At 36.2% G+C, this 20111-nt stretch overlaps 3 protein-coding genes across 6 annotated transcripts; 2 read left to right on the top strand and 1 right to left on the bottom strand.

Annotated features, from left to right (window-relative positions):
- The first annotated feature begins 22 nt into the window (after positions 1-22).
- Positions 23-2754, top strand: LOC107797439 (putative serine/threonine-protein kinase). 2 transcript variants are annotated; one of them, XM_016620335.2, is made up of 6 exons: positions 23-252; positions 383-498; positions 644-860; positions 1180-1417; positions 1546-1696; positions 2071-2754. In XM_016620335.2, the coding sequence occupies exons 1-6, from the start codon at positions 177-179 to the stop codon at positions 2404-2406; spliced, it is 1134 nt and encodes a 377-aa protein (XP_016475821.2). In that variant the 5' UTR covers positions 23-176; the 3' UTR covers positions 2407-2754. The 2 variants fall into 2 exon arrangements, with proteins under 2 accessions (XP_016475821.2, XP_016475822.2); XM_016620336.2 differs by having other exon boundaries at positions 27-252; positions 400-498.
- A 166-nt stretch (positions 2755-2920) lies between these two features.
- Positions 2921-12885, bottom strand: LOC107797438 (serine/threonine-protein kinase-like protein CCR1). Of its 3 annotated transcripts, XM_075230650.1 has the most exons (4): positions 10249-12885; positions 6711-7481; positions 6537-6634; positions 2921-3420 (listed from the first exon to the last, which is right to left on the bottom strand). In XM_075230650.1, exon 1 carries the CDS (start codon positions 12638-12640, stop codon positions 10328-10330), a length of 2313 nt encoding a protein of 770 aa, XP_075086751.1. In that variant the 5' UTR covers positions 12641-12885; the 3' UTR covers positions 2921-3420; positions 6537-6634; positions 6711-7481; positions 10249-10327. The 3 variants fall into 3 exon arrangements, with proteins under 3 accessions (XP_075086751.1, XP_075086748.1, XP_016475820.1); XM_075230647.1 differs by having other exon boundaries at positions 6537-7481; XM_016620334.2 differs by having other exon boundaries at positions 2921-7481.
- A 1233-nt stretch (positions 12886-14118) lies between these two features.
- LOC107797435 (uncharacterized) lies at positions 14119-17905 on the top strand. Its single transcript, XM_075224726.1, has 4 exons — positions 14119-14659; positions 15096-15315; positions 15785-16243; positions 17398-17905. Exons 1-4 carry the CDS (start codon positions 14119-14121, stop codon positions 17903-17905), a joined length of 1728 nt encoding a protein of 575 aa, XP_075080827.1.
- Positions 17906-20111: the final 2206 nt, after the last annotated feature.

Genomic DNA, 20111 nt, shown 5'->3' with positions numbered 1-20111 from the left:
CATCAAATATATAAACAATTCTAATCAATGAAACTCCTCCCTTTCTGTTGCTTTTCCTCCCACTCCTCTTCTCCTTGGTTTTCACACTCTTTCCCATTAATGTTTTAATAAAAAGTTGGTGCTTATAACTAAATTGCATAACCAAAATTCAAGACTGAGTTTCATATTCAAGAATTATGAAGTTTTCTTTTCCATTTCTCAAGTGTTTTAGCTCATCATCAGCTACTTTAGAGGGCAGCCAAATCCCATATGGTAGCTTCTCAAACCATTTTGTTTTACTTAAAAATCTCATTATTTTTTTGTCGTCTTTGATAATTCTGGTTTAAATTCCTCAACTTGTACTAGAAGGGTATTTTCTTAAGAATATGAATTCTAAAAACAGGTGGACAAATTTCCCAGCATTTTACAGTGTACTCTTACAATGAATTGAAAGCTGCAACTCATGGATTTAGAGCTTCAAATAAAATTGGAGAGGGTGGTTTTGGTTCTGTTTACAAGGTGAGTTTTTTCTAAAAAATATTTTTTTTCTTTTTCCAAAAAATAGTTGAGTTCCAAGAAAAAAGAAAAAGGGGTTGTGAGTTTTGGTTTGTTTAAGGTGTATTAATTGTTTTTTGATGTTTATTTTGTGGCTTTTCTTGAAAAGGGTAAGCTTCAAGATGGAATTTTTGTGGCTGTAAAAGTTCTATCAGTTGAATTGGAATCAATGCGAGGTGAAAGGGAATTTGTATCAGAAATAGCTGCATTGTCTGATATTAAACATGAAAACCTTGTCAACCTCAGAGGATGTTGTGTTGATGGAGCAAAGAGACTTTTAGTCTATGATTACATGGAAAATAACAGTCTTTCCCAAACATTCTTAGGTAATTTCTTTGTTTTCCTGTACCGGTGGAATGTAGCAGGTATTAAAAAAAAAGGCAGCCCGTTAAACGACACATCCCGCGTTTACGCAGGGGCCGGGGAAGGGCCGCATCCAAGGGGTGCAATGTAGGCAACCTCTCCTGATGCAAGCATCAGTAGCTGATTACACGGCTCGAACCCGTGACTTATAGGTCATACGGAGACAATTTTACCGTTGCTCCAAGGTATCTCGTGGAATTAGTCGAGATGTGCGCGAGATGCATCAGACACCACGGTTATTAAAACAAAATCTTGAGGTTGTTTCTTGATTTGACTAAGCAGGTGGGGAGCAAAACAGAAGTAAATTTACATGGACACTAAGGAAAGAAATTTCAATAGGAATAGCAAAAGGACTTTCATATCTACACGAAGAAGTGAGTCCACATGTTGTACATAGGGATATTAAAGCCAGCAACATACTACTTGATGAGGATTTTACACCAAAAATTGCAGATTTTGGTTTGGCTAGGCTATTTTCAGAGAACACGTCACACATTAGTACCCGAGTTGCTGGAACCTTGTAAGTTAACATTAGTTAGATATATATGTTCTTTTTGAATTTTGAAAAGTACTCATGTTGTTCTTCCTAGTTTTTGTTGTGCTGATCATGTTGTGAATTTCTTGAACTCATGATCTTATGCCCTAAAGAGGCTATCTTTCTCCAGAATACGCCGTCAGTGGACATTTAACACGCAAATCAGATGTTTATAGCTTTGGAGTTGTGTTACTAGAAATAGCCAGCGGTTCTCCTGTAGTTGCATTTGACATTACTAGAGGAGAGCATTTCCTAGTTAACAAGGTAATTACTTTTGACCAGTGTGAACTCTACTATTAAAGGGCAGCCAGTTGCATTAAGCGCTCGCTATGCGCGGAGTCCTGGGAAGAGCCGGACCACAATGGTCTATTGCACGCAACCTTACCCTACATTTTTGCACAGAGACTGTTTTCACGACTCGAACCTGTGACCTCATGGTCACATGGCAGCATATTTACGAGTTATGCCAAGGCTCCCCTTCGTGTGAATCCTACTATTAATAATCTAAAATTTACCTATATTTGAATGAAAATATCTAAATGGGAACCATGATTTTGACTTATTAAGATGTTGATGTTAGTTTGTTGGATGATATGACATGAGAGGATCAACTTGTGTTGGTGTTTATTGTTTGCTAGGCATGGGAAATGTACAATTCTGACCAACTATTAGAGCTAGTGGACCCTGTTTTGGATAGAGAAATTTCGAGCGATGAAGCTGTCCGATTCTTGAAAGTTGGCCTACTCTGCGTGCAAGAGAACGCCAGCCTCCGCCCCAAAATGTCAATGGTCATCAAGATGTTGAGCAGCAATGGCGCGACAATAGTAGATGAAATGAAGATTACTCAGCCTGGGATTGTTGCTGATTTAATGGATGTTAAGATAGGCAGAAAACATTCTTCTCAAAGCTTTTTTTCTAAAGCTTCCACAAGTATGAGCCCAGGAAGCCCATTTCAAACAGGAAGAAGGAAGTAGTAAAAAAGGGCAGCTTGGTACACTAAGCTTCCGTTATTGGCGGAGTCTGGGTAAGAGATGGACCACAAGGATCTATTGTACGCAATCTTACCCTACTTTACTGCAAGAGGCTGTTTTCACGGCTCGAACAAGGGAGTAGTGATAGCTAGAAATTAGAATGTACTTTGTACAAAGAGTATATTGTGCACACAGATTGAAACACATGCACTAAGTTTGCTCACTTTTATTTTTTTCCCTTTTTTGGTTGTTGGAGAAATTGTATATTAATGTGGGCAGCTAGGTCTTTTATTATTGTTTTTGGTGGATACTTTGTTGTAGACACTACCTTTAATATTGTTTTATTCTTGATACCTTTTTTCAGTTTCTCATTTATTATGAACATTTTCTTGTTATTATTGTTCATTCTGCATTCATATCATTATATGTGGTGCAACAGCTATTACCAATTGATAAAATAGGAGCAATAAAGCATCCTTCTTATTGTCAAGAAAGCTACAAAAACTGAAAATGATGAGACAAGAGTTGATAAATTACATTGTTGTTTGTGAAGGGGATGTTAATCTATTAACTACTACTTAATTATTGATATGGTTGACAAATGATACATTAATGATATGATTGATTTTTTTTTGTTGAAATAGACATAGTTGATAATAAATGTAGAAGGAAACTTATAAGCTGCACAAGTTGAGGTATCAATGTATAGTCCCTTGACATTAAGGGCTTATGGCTGCTAACACCAAAGGGTCAACCCTTCCACTAAGGTCATTTGTTGAAGAATGGATCTTTCAACCTGCCTTCATGAGGTACTAACTGATTCGTTCATCCTCAATCAGAGGTCTCGGACAAATATAGGCTATTTTACAAAGAGATATTTACACAAATAGCCAACTGGTTTCATTGTCTGCATTATTGATTATATGTTAAAGCACCTCGTATAAATTTTATACGAGGTACTAGTCCTTCCTCCAGCACAACATATTCACGAACGAATCTATCAACTGAGGTTTTATTCTGAAAAATTACAACAAAAATATTAACAAATTCAGTGAATTCTCACAAGTGGCTCTGGGGAGGATAGTGTGTACGAATATTTTATCCCTGCATTAGGAGCAAAGAGAAGTTGTTTCCGATAGACCATCGAGGGAGCTAATAAGATGTTCAGTTCCCTTATTTTCAAATGATACTGGATAAAATTCGATATCAATAGATACTTTTTCAAATATATTATTTATTGTTTTTATTTATAGTTTTGTTTGATTTTAGATCATCTTAAGAGAGAAATGAAAGGAGATCAACTCTTTTCAGAAAACAGACAACACTACTAAAAACAGGTCATTTTGTTTTTATTTACTTCTGAAAAACAAAAATATCTATAGTGCTCTTTCGTTATCACCAAAGAGCCCCTCCATTTTAAACAAAATGACAAACAAAATACTCTTTCTCTTTGTTTTCTTCTTGACATGTCTCTTTTCTGTTCTTATATACTTTTGATACACAAGCAATTAATGTTACATAGAAGGACATCTTTAATTAATTTGGGGGACATAAATGCAATTACACTGTTAGAGATAGAGTAACCTAATTGAAGGGAACCTTGAAGTAACGATAACGTTGTCTCCATGTGACATATAGGTCACGAGTTCGAGCAGTAGAAGCAACCAACTTGTATTAAGTTAGACTGTCTGTATCAAAGCGACCCCTCCCCAAATAAAGGTCTCTTTGACCAGCAACTTTTTGATAATTAGCAACCAACCCCACCTTCACCCACCCAAACAAGAAATAATTAAAAAAAGATATTAATAGTATCTCCATTTAAGAGCAATGACTCAAAGTGGAACATGTGGTGGCACAGAATTAAAGAAATACAAGTGCTACAACCCAAATTATAAATTTTTAAATAATTAATCAATTAATAGCTCCTATGTAATTATGTGTATTCTTTAAAATATATCCAATTCCAAGTCTAGATGAAGAAGAAAGAGCTGTGTTAGGTCGACGGATAGAAGAGTCAAAAAAATTTAATGTATAAAACATTGAGATGTTAAAACCTTTTAACCACATTTTAAATATTTTTATGAAGGTAAACAACATTTGCGGGTGAGATTTTACTTTTTAGGGGTCAAATTTTATTATTTAGCTCATGATTTTTAAAACATCTCATCATAAGCATTTAGAAAATATGACCTTTATTGGAAGCAAGTATCTTGATGTTATTTTTTATTATCAAGTTCATATAATTATGATTTTAACTTATACTATTTATTGGTTTCAAGTGGAAAATTAGCAATTTGACCTCAAAAAAGTTAAATTACGTGACATAAAATTTAAAGAAGAAGGGAGTTTGAATTTTTCCATTTTGAGGAATGGTAAAGAAATTTAAGGACCCATTTGTCCATAAATCCCCCTCCCCTTCCCTTTTTCCGAAACTTATCTTTAAAACATTGTTTGGTTATACATTAACTGAATATTTGAAGATGAGTTTCAAATTTGAAAAAAGCGTGTTTTACCTCATTGTCAAGTAAATAATATTTTCTTCTCATAAAATTATAATATTTTTTTCAAGTGAAATATATGTGCAAAATATAATTTTAAATTTCAAATACCTTTTTCCAACTTAACTTCAAAAACTATTTTTTTCCCTTCAAAAATCACATTTTTTATGTCCAAATGCCTACTAAACTAATAGACTTCTGTAGATATCAATTAAGATGACCTCATAGAATAAAGATTCTTTACACTAATAATGTATACTATTACTTAAACTATTTGGGGAATTAATGGTAAAGAAACTAAACTAGTAGGATCCTTCTTGCCTGTCAAAGGAGAAGTCACTAAAATCAGATAACCAGTCCAATTAAGACATTGTCCTTAGTCACACAAATGGAAATTTGGTCAATTGACCAAGTACTAACAAATTAAAACCATCAATGAGACCATGACTGCTTAAAAAAAGACTTAGATTTGGACTTGGCCTTATTGGCTCCACATAGAATCATATGTTGAATAGTTCTAACATAGTACTTACTACTACTTTATATAAACCAAACCAAAATATCCAAAGGAAAGAAGACAGAATCCAACATTGACCATGATTACATGTTTTTCTCCTACCTTTCTTTGCTAAGAAATGGTCATGCTTGCCCATATATTTTTGAACAATTTAGTTCTACTTCTAATACTCACTTTTAAGCTAAACAAGAGAAAAGAAAGAACATTCTCCTATACAAGATTTGGATTAAAGTTAAAAAAAATTTCTTAAGACAAATACAAGATTTGGATTAAAGTTACTAGGTTCAGAAGAACGCATAACCTAAACTCTAGCTCTGCCGCTAACCCCATAAGCCACATTCCACCAACCAAGGGCGAATGTAGTGTTGAACCGACGAGTTCAATTGAACCCATAACTTTCGATGCAGAATAAAAATTTATATGTAAAAATTTATTAAAATTGCAAAAATAGTAGATATGAACCCATAACTTTATAAATATAATAGATTCAATGCTAAAAATCTTGAAAGTTGAACCCATAGGAATTAAATCCTGAATCCAACTCTGCCACCAACTCATTCTCCTACCTTTGATTAGGGTGGAGTGCTGGGAAAGGGGAAGACTAGTGGCAGTGACACCCTTTTGCAAAAACTTTTCTTATATATGTGAATGTAGATGACATTTACAAAGAACAATACATATATATACAAATAGGCATAAAATTCTTGAAAATAATAGAAAATAAATATTAATTTGTGAGATAATTCAAAGCCTAAAACGATCGCAGTCCTAGACCTAAACACAATTACAAACCGAATTGTGACAATGAACGGCCATTGCTTGCATAAAATCATGTGTCGTACATCACTAGGCAAGACTTGCCACTAATGAATATTATACTATAACAACTACTACGTCTCAATCTCAAACTGTTAGAATCACAAAAAGAAGATTATGCGAGTCAAAGTTGCCAGTGAAAATTTTCAAAACAACTCAAAAAATGCTTGATTTGAAGCTCAACATGCATGCATGGCTCCTAGCATGCCATCTGAAAAGGCCATCAATTATTGGTGGAACAATGCAAGTGGCATACAAGGAGCCAGGCATGTATTTATATATCATGAAAACAAGCGACTTACCTTTCATGATTTTAAGACTCTAGACTGAATCAGATTGAGAACACCAACGGAACACTCTCTTACCCCCACTGACCGGCTAGTGTGCAATGACGACCGGCCTGCAAGGTACTATATTTTTTTCTTAGCTGCTCTGAATTCTATTCTAGATGCTACCTACTTACATATGATACTTACCTTTCTTGATTTCCAGACTCGAGACTGAATCAAACAACTTGTCTTGATTTTCTGTATAGCCAAGGTTCTGGTGAAACTACTACAAAATGTTATAGGCTAAAGTGTCCTCTGCAACAGAATTTATAGGGAAAAAAGAAAAGGAGGGGCGGCTATAACTAAAAGGTAGAACAAGCACAGTATAACTCATTGAGTTTGAACTGGCTCCCATATTTTCTCTCTTTTCCAATCAACTTTTTCTCACTGGAAAACTACCATCTTTTGAGATGGCAGTTTAGTACAAATGTTACGGGTTCGAGCTATGGAATACATTAAGGTAGACTGCTTACATCACACTCCATTGAGTGCGGCTCTTTCCCGGACCTTACTTAAACGCGTGATACTTCATGCATTGGACTGCCCTTTAATTTAGTACAAAGGTCATAGCTGAAGAAACCACTTACTCAATAAAGAACTCCTTGATTTGTTATTTTATTTTTCCTTCTAATTGGTGAAGCACTGACCTTTTAGTGGGGGTTTCTAAACTTAGGAAGCTGTTGAAAAGCAGTTATTCACAGTCAAAAGCTAAAGGGACATATGTTTCTTGTACCCCTCCATTTTGTTTTTAGCACTTAATCACCTTTCTTTTCTTTTCCAGCATGATAAAGCAAGTAAATTTGCATTCTTTTTTAAATTGTTTTGTTTTGGAAGTATTTGATGAGAGGTGCAAAGCATAACGTACTATTTCTTTCCTTCATTTCCCTTCTGTCAATTTCCTCATCTCAACCTTTCGGCCTGAAAAAAGGGAAAGAAACGTCTAATATGATTAAAAAGGTTTCCAGATTTGTCCAGAAACATAAGAAAAAACAAGGAAAAGCATCCTAGTTTTTATGTACCGTTTGTAGTTTAGCCACACAACTGGTTTCTTGAAACTGCTTTCTAACAGCTTCAGTGCAGTTAGCAACTAACTTCAGTTTCTACACCAGAAAAGCTTCTATTTTAATCATTCTGACAGCCCACCGGAACAGAATAACGAGCATTATTCTGTCCTATGATTTCAGAAAGCCATGTCTATCGGAAACAACCTCTCTACCTTCACAAAGATAGGGGTAAGGCTGCATATACACTACCCTTCCCAAACCCAACTCGTGGAATTTCACTGGGTATGTTGTTGTTGACGACTTCATAAAGCCATGAATTGAATGTTTTTGCTTTAAAACAAAGTCTATTCATCTAAACAAATATGCTGTATATGATACTAAAATCGTTTTACTATTGGGGAGAATGTGATAGGGGGGTGCGGCACTAAAATCGTTTCACTATAAGATAAGATTAAACAAGACATGACATATCTTCAGCTTACCAAGGACATGATCTTTGACAAGAGGGTGTGGAGGTCGAAAATTAAGGTTGTAGGTTAGTAAGTAATTGAGCGTTTTTCCTTTCCAAACTTGTACTTCCTTCCCTACCTGTAAATCTAGTGTTATCCTCGTGTTCCCTATTTTTAGATCGACATTATTACCTGATGTTTCCTTTGCTTCGACTCTATTTTTTCTGGCTGTTGTTACTATTTCCTTTTATATAATTCTCTATCATAACTGTTGTGATTTTGCTTTATTGAGCCGAAGGTCTTCCTTTCTATCTTCACAAGGTAGGGGCAAGTACTGTGTACTTACTATCCTTCACAGACCCCATTTGTGAGAATATAATGTATATGTTATTGTTGTTGTATTTGCAAAAGAATATGTGCTTTAGTTTTATTACCAACACACTCGCACATGCACACAACTAGAGTGGCTAACATGAATATCCAAAATTCTATTGGATGTGTAGGAAAAACAAAGGTTCAACTAGTATAAGGACACTTATTTGATTGGAACTAATTCCATAAAGCTACATATATTGAATATTCTTTTGAAAAGGACCATTCAATATTTGTAACTTTATGGAATTAGTGCCAATAAACAAAGTGCCCCGATCCTAGTTGAACCTTTGCTTTTCCTACTCATCTAATACTAACCCTATTGGTACAATAAAAGATGCACAAAAAAAGAATTTCTGTTTCTATAGATTCATGAACTTTCTTTTGTCCCGTAGGTCATAGTTCTCCTTAACAGATCTAGATCAAATCAAAGGTCTATCCACAAGTAACTTTGAAGAATTTTTGTACAAATTAATGATATAAGTAGTCTCTCGGACATAATCCTTAACATTAATAGGCTATAATGTACCGGAAACAACCTCTCTACCTGCATAAGGTAGGGGTAAGGCTGTGCACATGCTACCCTCCCCAGACCCCTATTTGTGGGATTACACTGGTTTTTTTTTTGTTGTTGTTGTTGTTGTAATCGGCTATAATGCCAGCAACGCTGGACAGGGGAAAAGAGGCAGTTCTCTGATAATATTAGCTGGTGAGCAAGGAAAGAAGTTAGATTTTCCCCTAAGAATCTGCTCCTACTCATTTAGTTTGTAACATGTGACCTTGCTAATAGTCTTTTAGCATCTCAGTAAAGGCAATAACAACAGTCAGAGGACAAAATTTGAGAGCATAATAAACTCTGCTACAAACCATATTTCTTGGAGATGTGATGCACCCTGGTAAAATACAGTTGTATCTTAAATCTATATTATAATATGAAGATCTCTCTGCCCAAATTTATGAAATGAAATGTCACAATGTTCATTTTTTGAGCGAATTTTATGGACAAAGCCCCTGGATGATAACATCTCTATACATTAGCAGGCAAAAGGTATCATTCTTCTGGCCTTGTTAAAAATGCTAATTAAATTTGATGCTGCACTTAAACAGGATCTACAGAAGAAGTCCCATAAAATGGACAAAATTAAGTCAATGACACATTGTAACATGGGATTCAAAGAGTGGCTAACTTATCAAGCAGCTTTCTGTGTTGAGCAGGCTCTCTCAGGGGATATGCCAACACCACAGTTTTCACCTGTCCGTGATTTCAAATCTTACAATCTCATGATTTTTAGATATCACAAGTATTTGTTGAACCCATGATTTCAGAAGTATAATGAGTTTAGTGCTAAGAACCTTAAAAGCTAAACCCATCAAGTTTAAATTCTAGATTCACCTTTGAACAACAGTACTATATTTCATTTGATACTAAATGCAAAAACATCTAACTGATCAATTTATCGAAATAAGAGAAAATTTTGCAAAATCAGTATTTTCAAGTGAATTATTGTTGTCTATGGCGTAAATTACATCATCATGGGGCAATAGGAAATTGAATGACCAGATTTCCCTATTTATCTGCCATCTAACTTAGCAGGTACGCTATGCCAAATTTTACTGTCTCGTCCCATCTACTCAGTGAACAAAGAAAACTATATCATTATTCAGAAATGTGGAAAACGCCTCATTACCTTGATACTAAACAAAAGATAATTTGATGCAGCACAACATATTTCATTGCTATAAGAAAATGTTGAAAACTTATTGTTGACATTTGTCCAAGAATGTGGCAAACAAAAAATATAAGCACAAAATTTACAAGCAGCTCGTAGAAATGTACAATTGCAGAAGAGCGTTACTCACCAATATGCTATCCTCTGATTTTGTTTTCTGAAAAATTTCAATCCACCAAAAAACTAATATAAAGATTCCGACAAGAAGGTTATGATATCATTACATCCTTCACTAGCTGCTCTAACAGAAGTGCCAAATGCGACATATCAGGGCGCTCAGCAGGATTTTCCCGTAATGCCTGCTCTGCAATTTCAGCAAGTTTAAGTAGAGGTTCGACATTTCTTGGAAGAGCAACATAACGATCTATGATGACAGCTGCTTTGCCTTGTCTGATCAGAGGCAGTGCCCAGTCAATAATACTTGGAGGTGTGCAATCCCTGTCATAAGCTTTTCTTCCACTAAGAATCTCTAGCAGCACGATTCCAAAGTTATAGACATCAGTCGTCACATCTCCATTAAGATCCTTCTCATTAGGTGTAAGCAGTCCAAAATCTGCAATACGAGCTCCCCAATCAGCGTCCAAGAGAATGTTCGAACTCTTCACATCACGGTGCACAATAGGAGGAGAAACTTCCTTGTGAAGGTACTCGATCCCCTTTGCAGCCTGCATTGCAATCTTCAGCCTAAGGTTCCAGCTCAGAGGAGAAAGACCACCGTGGAGGTGGTCGTTAAGCGTTCCATGAGGCATGAGTTCGTAAACAAGAATCTGTTCCCCCATTTCTGCACAATAACCTAACAAATTAACTATACTGCTGTGGCGAACACTGCAGAGGATCTCTAGCTCCATCTCAAACTCTCGGCTGTTGGTGTGTATAATCGTAGCAGCATTGGCTCTCTTTACTGCTACTTGCCTCCCATCAGCCAGAACAGCTTTATAAACAAATCCATAACTTCCCCTTCCAAGTTCGTTGAACTCCTTGAACCCGTTAGTGGCATCTTTCAACTCTGAGAGTCGGAAAACCTGAGCTTCCCCCGGACACGGTGCCACTGACACAGGAGGATGAGGGTCGGTATTTGCATCAGTTTCCTTCTCGGGCTTGCGAATACATGAGGCGAATTGGTTCTTTCCACCTTGTTTAGTTCTGCTGCCTATCATGCGGATTAACAAACATAACCCAACTAAACATAACAAGAAACCCAAAGCAGAAGACCCGACTATGAGCAGTAGTTGACGCAATTGATGCTGATGTTGATGCTTCATCATTGCTGAGTTTTGAAGCCTGCAAACATCCGAACAAGAGCTATTTTGGCAAAGAGAACAAGGTGTACAAACCCTGTCTGCATTCTCAGTACAAGAGCTAGAAGGGAAGAATCCTTCGGAACAATTCACCCCACAAGGTGAACAAATCTTTAGATCTTTCCTAAGACACAGATTTATCAAATCAGGCTCATTTAGAAGGCTTGCATTAAAAGAAAATTTTCCTTCCCCGCAAGAACTAGTAGGAGTACACAAGCCCGGACTACACAGCTGCAACGGCGGATCATAATCTACTTGTGATGAAACATTCGTATACCAGCAATCAAGAACTAAATCGCCTTCCCTAATACCACAAGTGATAAAATCAGAGGAAGCAATAGCAAGAAAGCCTGATCCTTTTGGAATCAAAGATGAATTATAGTTTCCCCAACATTCAATCCCATGATTATCTTTTCGAATCCCACAAAAGTGATGCACACCAGCTGCTAACGACACGAATGGCACCCCAACCGGAGGATTACCAAACGAGGCATTATTACCACCCCAACATTTGACCTCATTAGACTCTTCTAAAACCCCACAAACAGAATCAATCCCTGCAGTTAAAACATGAACATTCTCCGATATGCTTGAACTTCCAAGGCCACTTGAATTTGGACCCCAACAAAAAATCCCTCCATCCCTAACACCCCCACAACTAAACCCATCTCCAGAAACTATTTTTTTAAAAGCAGTTGAGTTAGTATACTGATTATAAAACAAAGAACTCTCCCTTGATATAAAAGTATCATTATCATTCGATTTTCGAATAATATCCCAACAATCAACACTACCCCAATCACTTTCTGAATAATAAGGTCCCCTAATAGCACACACATGACTTTTTCCAGCAGCAATATGTGAGTAAGCATTGGATTTAAACACAGTAGGAACAAGATCAGACCTTGAACCTAAAGAGTCCCAACAAAATGCCTGTGAAGTGTTTGCTAAAATGCCACAAAGAAAACCATCGCCACCAGAGAGAGCAGCCATGGGGGGAACATCAGTAGGGTAGTTAGAGGAGTTGGGTACTGCAGCAGAGGAATTAGTTTTATTGCCCCAACAAATGACATCTTGTTTGCCACTGGCATCAATAGCACAAAAAAAACCATTTTTACCAAAAGCAGCTGAAATAGGTCCCATTGAACCAAACCCAGATGCAGATTTGAGGAATAATATGAAGGGAAGAAGATGGAAAAATGAAAGATTGAAAAGGGTGGTCATATTTGCAAGTATTTGTTGAATGAGCAGAGAAGTGTAAAGTCATGGAGTAGTAGAAGGAGAAGAGTTTTTGGAGGTGATGAGCATTGATCAAGATTGGAGTTTTTTTGGAGAAGTTGGGAGTTGTACTTCAGCTGGAAATGCTGATGATGAAACAACGTGGGTGTCGCCATTTTTACAGTTTTGTTGTTGGGCGGACCGTTAAGAAATTGAAAGTACTCTTTGGTTAGTTACTGGGGAGCTCACTGTTAAAAATATTTCAATACCGTTTTAGTACTTTACTAGTAGAATAGATTTGCGGACAATCTACTACAGTTTACAAACGTCAAAATACTTTAATATTATAAAATTAAATATAAGAGAAATGGATATTTTTTGCCACTTCAGAATAACCGACAAAATATATATTTTTATATGTCTGTGTATTATATACATATAATATAAATATTTTGACTAGCGAATACCATTAGTTTCGGCCAACCAACCAATTTTGTACTTTGCCCAAAATATAAGTGTTTTTTAATTTATTATTAGGTTTTCGGTGCCTACACTGCAATACCAACTAATCCAGGTTTGTACCACGTGAGACCCATTAAAAGAGGAAGCGCTCCTTATCAAGATTTTTTTCTATTTCAAGGGCTCAATTTGAGACCTTTGGTTAAGTGTGGAAGAATCTTATTATTGAAATAATAGTGACAGTAATCAGCTTAGTTAGCTTGCCTAATTACTGTTAAAGTTCGTTAATCTGTTAGAGTTAGTTATTACTATTAGAGGTGATTAATTGCACATATAGTGCACGTGAGGATACAACCTGTACTAGTCTATAAAAGGATGTCATTGTACATTTTGAAAAATAAGAAAAAATATCTTTCTCTTCTTCATCCTCTACTTTTGATTCCAGAATATTCATTTTTGCATGTGTCCTAATCTACTGCTCCATTGATTGAGCAGTGAAGCTCCATTTCTGTGTCAATTTCTTCATGGTATCAGAGCGGCGATCATGAGGATCAGCTCCGGCGAAATTGAGCTAATTACAGTAAGTAATTTCTGCAGACATGGCTGGAAATGAGGTAAGCTCGCTTGATCATAATCACCCGCTATTTCTTCAAGCAGGAGATACTCCATGGATAGTTTTGATCCGAATTAAGCTCACATGGATAGTTTTGATCCGAATTAAGCTCACATGGCTAGAGAATTATGCCCTCTGAAATAGGGAAATAAAGCTAGCTTTGAGAGGAAAAGGTAAACTTGGATTTGTAGACGATTCCTGTACTAAGAGCAGATACAGAGGTGAATTAGTTGAGCAATGAGAAAAGTGTAATGCGATAGTGTTGTCTTGGATTAGAAGTACAATTTCAAACGAATTAATGCTAGGAATTTTTTATGCCTCAGATGCGAGAAAGGTGTGGAATGACTTTCAGGAGAGGTTTGATCGATCAAACCTAACAAGGATCTATCACCTTTGGACTGAGATTGCAACAATGAGGCATGGAAAAAATTTAGTGACCAGCTATTACACAAAAATGAAAGACCTATGGGATGAGTTGGATGTTTTGGCTCCAATCTCTTCCTGTGACTGTGAGGAATCAAGGCCATCAGTTGAACACTTGAAATCACAACGTGTGTTGCAGTTCCTTATGGGCTTAAATGAAAGTTATGGGAATGTGAGGAGTAACATACTTGCAAGGAGACCAGTAGATAGTGTTAATGAAGCCTATGCGATTGTGACTCAGGAAGAAAGCCAAAGAACACTTGGTGTGGTAGACACTCACAGGGATCCACTCACTATGTTAGTAGGAAAGACACAAGGATTCAAACCAAAGGGCACATGGTTAATCTGTGCACACTGTGGTTACAAGGATCACTTGAAAGAAAACTTCTATAAAATTGTAGGATACCCTCCAGATTTTATAAGAAGAAAATTGAACAATTTGGTGGAAACACATGCCAGCTGGGTGGTAGAGCACAGTCTAGTGGAAGATTCAGACCATATGCCAATAATGCAACAACTGAAAATCAGCTGTAAGGACATTTCTTCACTAAAGAATAATACTCACAGTTGATGGGCCATCTGAACAAGCCACATCAAGTGACAGTACCTCAAATGTGATGGCAGGTACTGTTACATTGTTATCTAACACCTATGCATGTGAGCGGATAATTGATTCTCGAGCATCACATCATATTACACCATGCAAGAAACTATTAGAAGAACTAAGAAACTTAGAAAAATAACATGACAGTAGAGTGCAAGTGTCAACAGGAAGTAGATCTTCCATAGCATGTGCAGGAAATACAGTGATTTTAGGGAGTCATAAAATCAAAAATATATTACATGTCGCAGACTTCAAATTTAATCTACTTTCAGTGTCAAAGTTAACCAAGGAGCTACTGTGTTCAGTCATTTTTTTTCCTAACTTCTGTGTATTTTATGGACTTTACAATGGCAAAGTAATAGGGATTGGTAGAGAAAGTAATGGTCTTCACATTCTACAGAGGGAGTTCAAACCCACAGTAGGAACAGTAGTAACTAGAAGAGGAAATGAAGCAGATTTATGGTACCTAAGGATGAGGCATCCATCAGCAGTTGCAATGCGACATATACCTAGCTTAAAGAATAAAGTCAATAATGTAGTACATGAAAAGTGCTCAGTGTGCCCATTGGCAAAGCAAATCAGGTTAAGTTTTCCTATTAGTAAGAGTAAATCTAGTAGTATTTTCCAGTTGATTCATGCTCATGTTTGGGGACCTAATAGAAAGGCTACATTTGACAGAAAATAATATTTTGTAAATGTAGTTGATGATTACAGTAGATATACTTGGGTCTGTCTAATTCAATCCAAATGTGATGTCTCAATTGTACTTAAAGACTTCTTAACAATGGTAAGAAATCGGTTTGATGTTTCTATAAAGGTACTAAGATCAGACAATGACACAATTTTTTTTAATTCACAATGTAATGAGTTGTTCTCTTCCCTTGGTATAGTTCATTAAAGTAGTTGTGCTTATACGCCTCAAAGAATGAAACATTTGAAAGAAAACATATATATATATCTTAGAGGTGGAAAGGGCCCTTAAAATACACAATTTAGTTCTAGTTAAATTCTGGGGAGAGTGTGTGAAGACTACAGTCTATTTGATCAAAAGATTACCCACTGCTATATTAGATGGAAAGACACCTTATGAGTTGCTTTATGGTAAGGAACTTAGACTGGATCATATAAGGGTATTTGGCTGTTTGTGCTATGCAAGCAGCCTACCTAGGGGTGACAAGCTAGCCCCAAGGGTAAGAAGGACAATGCTAATGGGGTACTCTGAAACTCAAAAGGGATATAGGTTGTTTGATCTGGATACCAAGACCTTCTTTGTTAGTAGGGATGTAAGCTTCAGAGAAGGGATTTTCCCTTTCAGATCCATGCAGATTGAAAATGAGGAGGAAGTGCTATTTATGCCAGTAATTGACATGACAAACATTAACAAACACGTTCAAGCTCACACACTATCATCAGATCACTCACAAGCTCATACACCACCACCACCACCACCACCACCACCACCACCAGATCACCCTCCCATAATGAACATGACAATAATAATTCCACAACAGTAGAAGAAATAGCAGAATCATACACCACTAATGATCATGAGACAAACATAATAGACAGTGCATCTGCTTCTCAACATAATATACAGTCTGCAGATTTTGATGATTCAGTGCAAGGAGCTGAACCAACAACAAAAGAGCGTAGTGTTACTGAGCAAATTGCAGAGAATGGCAGAGTCAAAAGAGTTACCAAGCCACTAATCTGGCTTTAAAACTATGTGACCTCTAAGGGCAAGACTTCTGAATGCTTATACTCTATTGCTAACTATGTGGAGTATGATCATTTGTCCACTGGTTATTAAGAATATCTGGGTTTATTCTCAGCACCCACAGAGCCCAAGACCTTTAAGGAAGTATCTCAAGATCAGAGATGGATTGAAGCTATGCAACAGGAAGTCAATGCATTAGAGCAAAACCAGACTTGGGAACTAGTAGACTTACCTAAGGGGAAGCAAGCAGTTGGATCAAGATGAGTGTACAAAATTAAGTATAAACCAAATGTAGAAGTAGACAAATACAAGGTTAGGCTTGTGGCCAAATGATACACTCAACAGGAAGGTTTAGATTATCATGAAACCTTCTCACCAGTTGCTAAAAAAGATGACTGTAAGGACAGTAATCAGTGTTGCAGCCTCAAGGAATTGGCCTCTGTATTAGATGGATGTCAATAATGCTTTCCTACAAGAAGACCTATTAAAGGAGGTCTTTATGGACTTACCTTAGGGATTTCAAAAGTAGGGGGAGTATAAAGTATGCAAGCTGCTCAAGTCATTATATGGCTTAAAACAAGCCTCTAGACAATGGAATATCAAATTCACAGATGCTCTACAAGCAGCCAAATACATTTAAAGTCCATATGATCATTCTTTGTTTACAAAGAATGAAGGTGAAGAGATAGTCATTGTCCTAGTGTATGTAAATGACCTACTTATTATCGGGAACAATGAGAGGCTAATCGACCAAACAAAGAGCGCATTGTACAATAACTTCAAAGTCAAGGACCTAGGTGAACTGAGATACTTCCTAGGGATTGGGGTAGTGAGATCACATGATGGCATACTACTCAAGAAGAGAAAATACACTCTTGATTTAATCTCTCTAATGTTGGCTTGAGTGGAGCTAAGCTAGTGAACACACCTTTGGAAGTAAATGCCAGGTTCACCACTGTGGATTATGATACACATGTGGGAGGCATCACAGATCTTGTGCTTCCAGATGCCACCCCTTATCAGAAGCTCATTGGAAAATTACTCTATCTAGCCATCACTAGACCTGACATCAATTTTGTTGTACATGTTCTTAGCCAATTTATGCAACAACCTAAAGCTTCACACTGGGAGGCAACACTCAGGCTAGTTAGATATTTGATGGGGTCATCTGGTCAAGGCATTTTGCTGAAGAATAATCCATGCACACAATTGACTGTATTTTGTGACAGTGATTGGGCAGCCTGCTTAAACACTAGAAAATCTGTGACTGGCTATATTGTAAAACTAGGAGACTCTATCATATCCTGGAAGTTAAAGAAGCAGCACACCATGAGTCGAAGCTCAGCAGAGGCAGAATATAGGAGCATGACAGCCGCAATTTCAAAAGTAATTTGGATAATAGGGTTGCTAAAAGAATTGAATGTGTCTGTAACTACACCTGTGAAGTTGTTCTGAGACAGCAAAGCTTCTATACAGATTGCCTCCAACCCTATCAATCATGAGAGGACAAACCATATTGAAATCGACTGTCACTTTGTAAGAGGCATGATCAAAGAAGGTCTGATAGTGCCTGAGCATGTCAACACCAAAAATCAATTGGTAGATCTACTAACTAAGGCTCTAAGGACTGTGCAACATCAGTTCCTTTTATCCAAGCTTGGAGAGACCTTTGGTTAAGTGTGGAAGAATCTTATTATTGAAATAATAGTGACAGTAATCAGCTTAGTTAGGTTGCCTAATTACTGTTAGAGTCTGTTAATCTGTTGGAGTTAGTTATTACTATTAAAGGTGGTTAATTGCATATGTAGTGCACATGAGGATACAACCTGTAATAGTCTATAAAGGTTGTCATTGTACATACTGAAAAATAAAAAAAAATATCTGTCTCTTCTTCATCCTCTGCTTTCGATTCCAGAATATTCCTCTCCGCGTATACCCTAATCTACTGCTCTATTGATTGAGCAGTGAAGCACCATCTATATGTCAATTTCTTCACTTATCCATCCTACTACAACTCTCAGTCATATTAAAATAATTATTTATATAAATATGAAAAAGATTATTCCTATCTCACTATTTGTTTGTCACTTTTGGTTTTGGAGAATCAATTTCACCAAGTTTCTTTTAGGTATAAAATCAAATTTATTAATTCATTAAAAAAAAAAGATTCAGAAAGTACAGGAGTAGTACTCCATGTAACTTCTAGTTAATCTCATATCAAAATGACAAAATAATATATGTTAAACTGTTGACAAAAATTTACTGGTTTGAGTTTCAGAAGGAGTACTTCTATTTGGAGCTACATGAAAACAAAATAAGTTGGAAACGTTTTACAAATATATACAAAATTGTGCTAGAAGTTTTTTAATATACAAATCTAACCACTTATACTACCAGAATTTGAAATTTTGGGTTTTTAACTTGTCATCGAACTCATAGTTCATTTTAGTTGATGAGTTCACAATTAAATATTCATACATAGTTGACGCATTTCCTAATATAAATATATAATCTAAGCAAAACATACTATGTTCATCCGGACGCGTATGTACTTTTCCGGCTCCGCCTCTGACTGAGTTAGAGGGTAAAATAGAAAAGAAAATAAATGGTTGATTTAGTAAACAAACAATAAATGTTATAATGCCTCACATTTTCTTGCACTTCCCCCCTTACTCTTTTACACCAAATAAAATATGATGTTAGGGCTTTGAATTCCCCCTTACTCATTGTGCTTTGAAAAATGACTTTAAAACATTTTCTTGCAATTCCCCCTTACTCATTGTGCTTTGAAAATGACTTTATATTGTTTTAATAATCTGTCTCATGGTGGAATGCATAATGTAAATTTTATAATGCCTATTTGATCAATAAAAGAGGTCACAACTCACAAGTAGGCAATTGAATTAAGTTTTACAAGAGGAAGTGGTACTGTTTTTTTTTGGTTTCTTCCTCTTTCTTTTTGGAAGGATAAGCGTAGTATTTGTGCACTAATAAAAGTAGATATCCAAAATCGTACATAGCAAAATGGCCATCGGCCAAACTATTGAAAAAGCAATATTGATGTCACATCTAATGGATAAAATATTTTCTTGCAATATTGATGTCACATCTAATGGATAAATTTTTTTTTCTTCTTATGGAACAAAAGAATTTACTGCATATTTCTTGAAATCTTTCCATTTCATCACAGGTTAAGGATTCAATTCAACCATCTTTTCCCCCGAAATATTGTCACATTTTTCAAAAATTATTATTTTTTATCAAGGTTACATTTCATAAGTAAGCTTACTTTTAATTATGGGTCAATTTATATATTTCTTAGTAGTTACTTGTTGAAGGATAGTATCCAATTTCATTCGCTCCCTTAGCTTTCGCCTCTTAGTGTCGGTGTCGATCCAGCAAAGTGCTTTCATCGTTGGTATTCTTTCCGATTTTTACGCATTCACTGCTCCACTAAACATTTTCTCTATCCCTACCGTACTCCAACTTGATAGTTTTCACCGCATGTCCAGACAAAAATGAACGTGTTAAAGAATATGCAACATAGAGAGTAACATAAAAATGATGAAGTACTAGTACAGTTAAGTTACAATTGTATTACAAACTAGCAAATATGTAACGAAATTAGAGATAGGTGCTATAGCATAATTGCGGATAAAAA

The sequence above is a fragment of the Nicotiana tabacum genome, chromosome 2 (genome assembly GCF_000715075.1).
Source record: "Nicotiana tabacum cultivar K326 chromosome 2, ASM71507v2, whole genome shotgun sequence".
Taxonomy (NCBI): domain Eukaryota; kingdom Viridiplantae; phylum Streptophyta; class Magnoliopsida; order Solanales; family Solanaceae; genus Nicotiana; species Nicotiana tabacum.
This window is presented reverse-complemented; position numbering and strand designations above follow the sequence as displayed.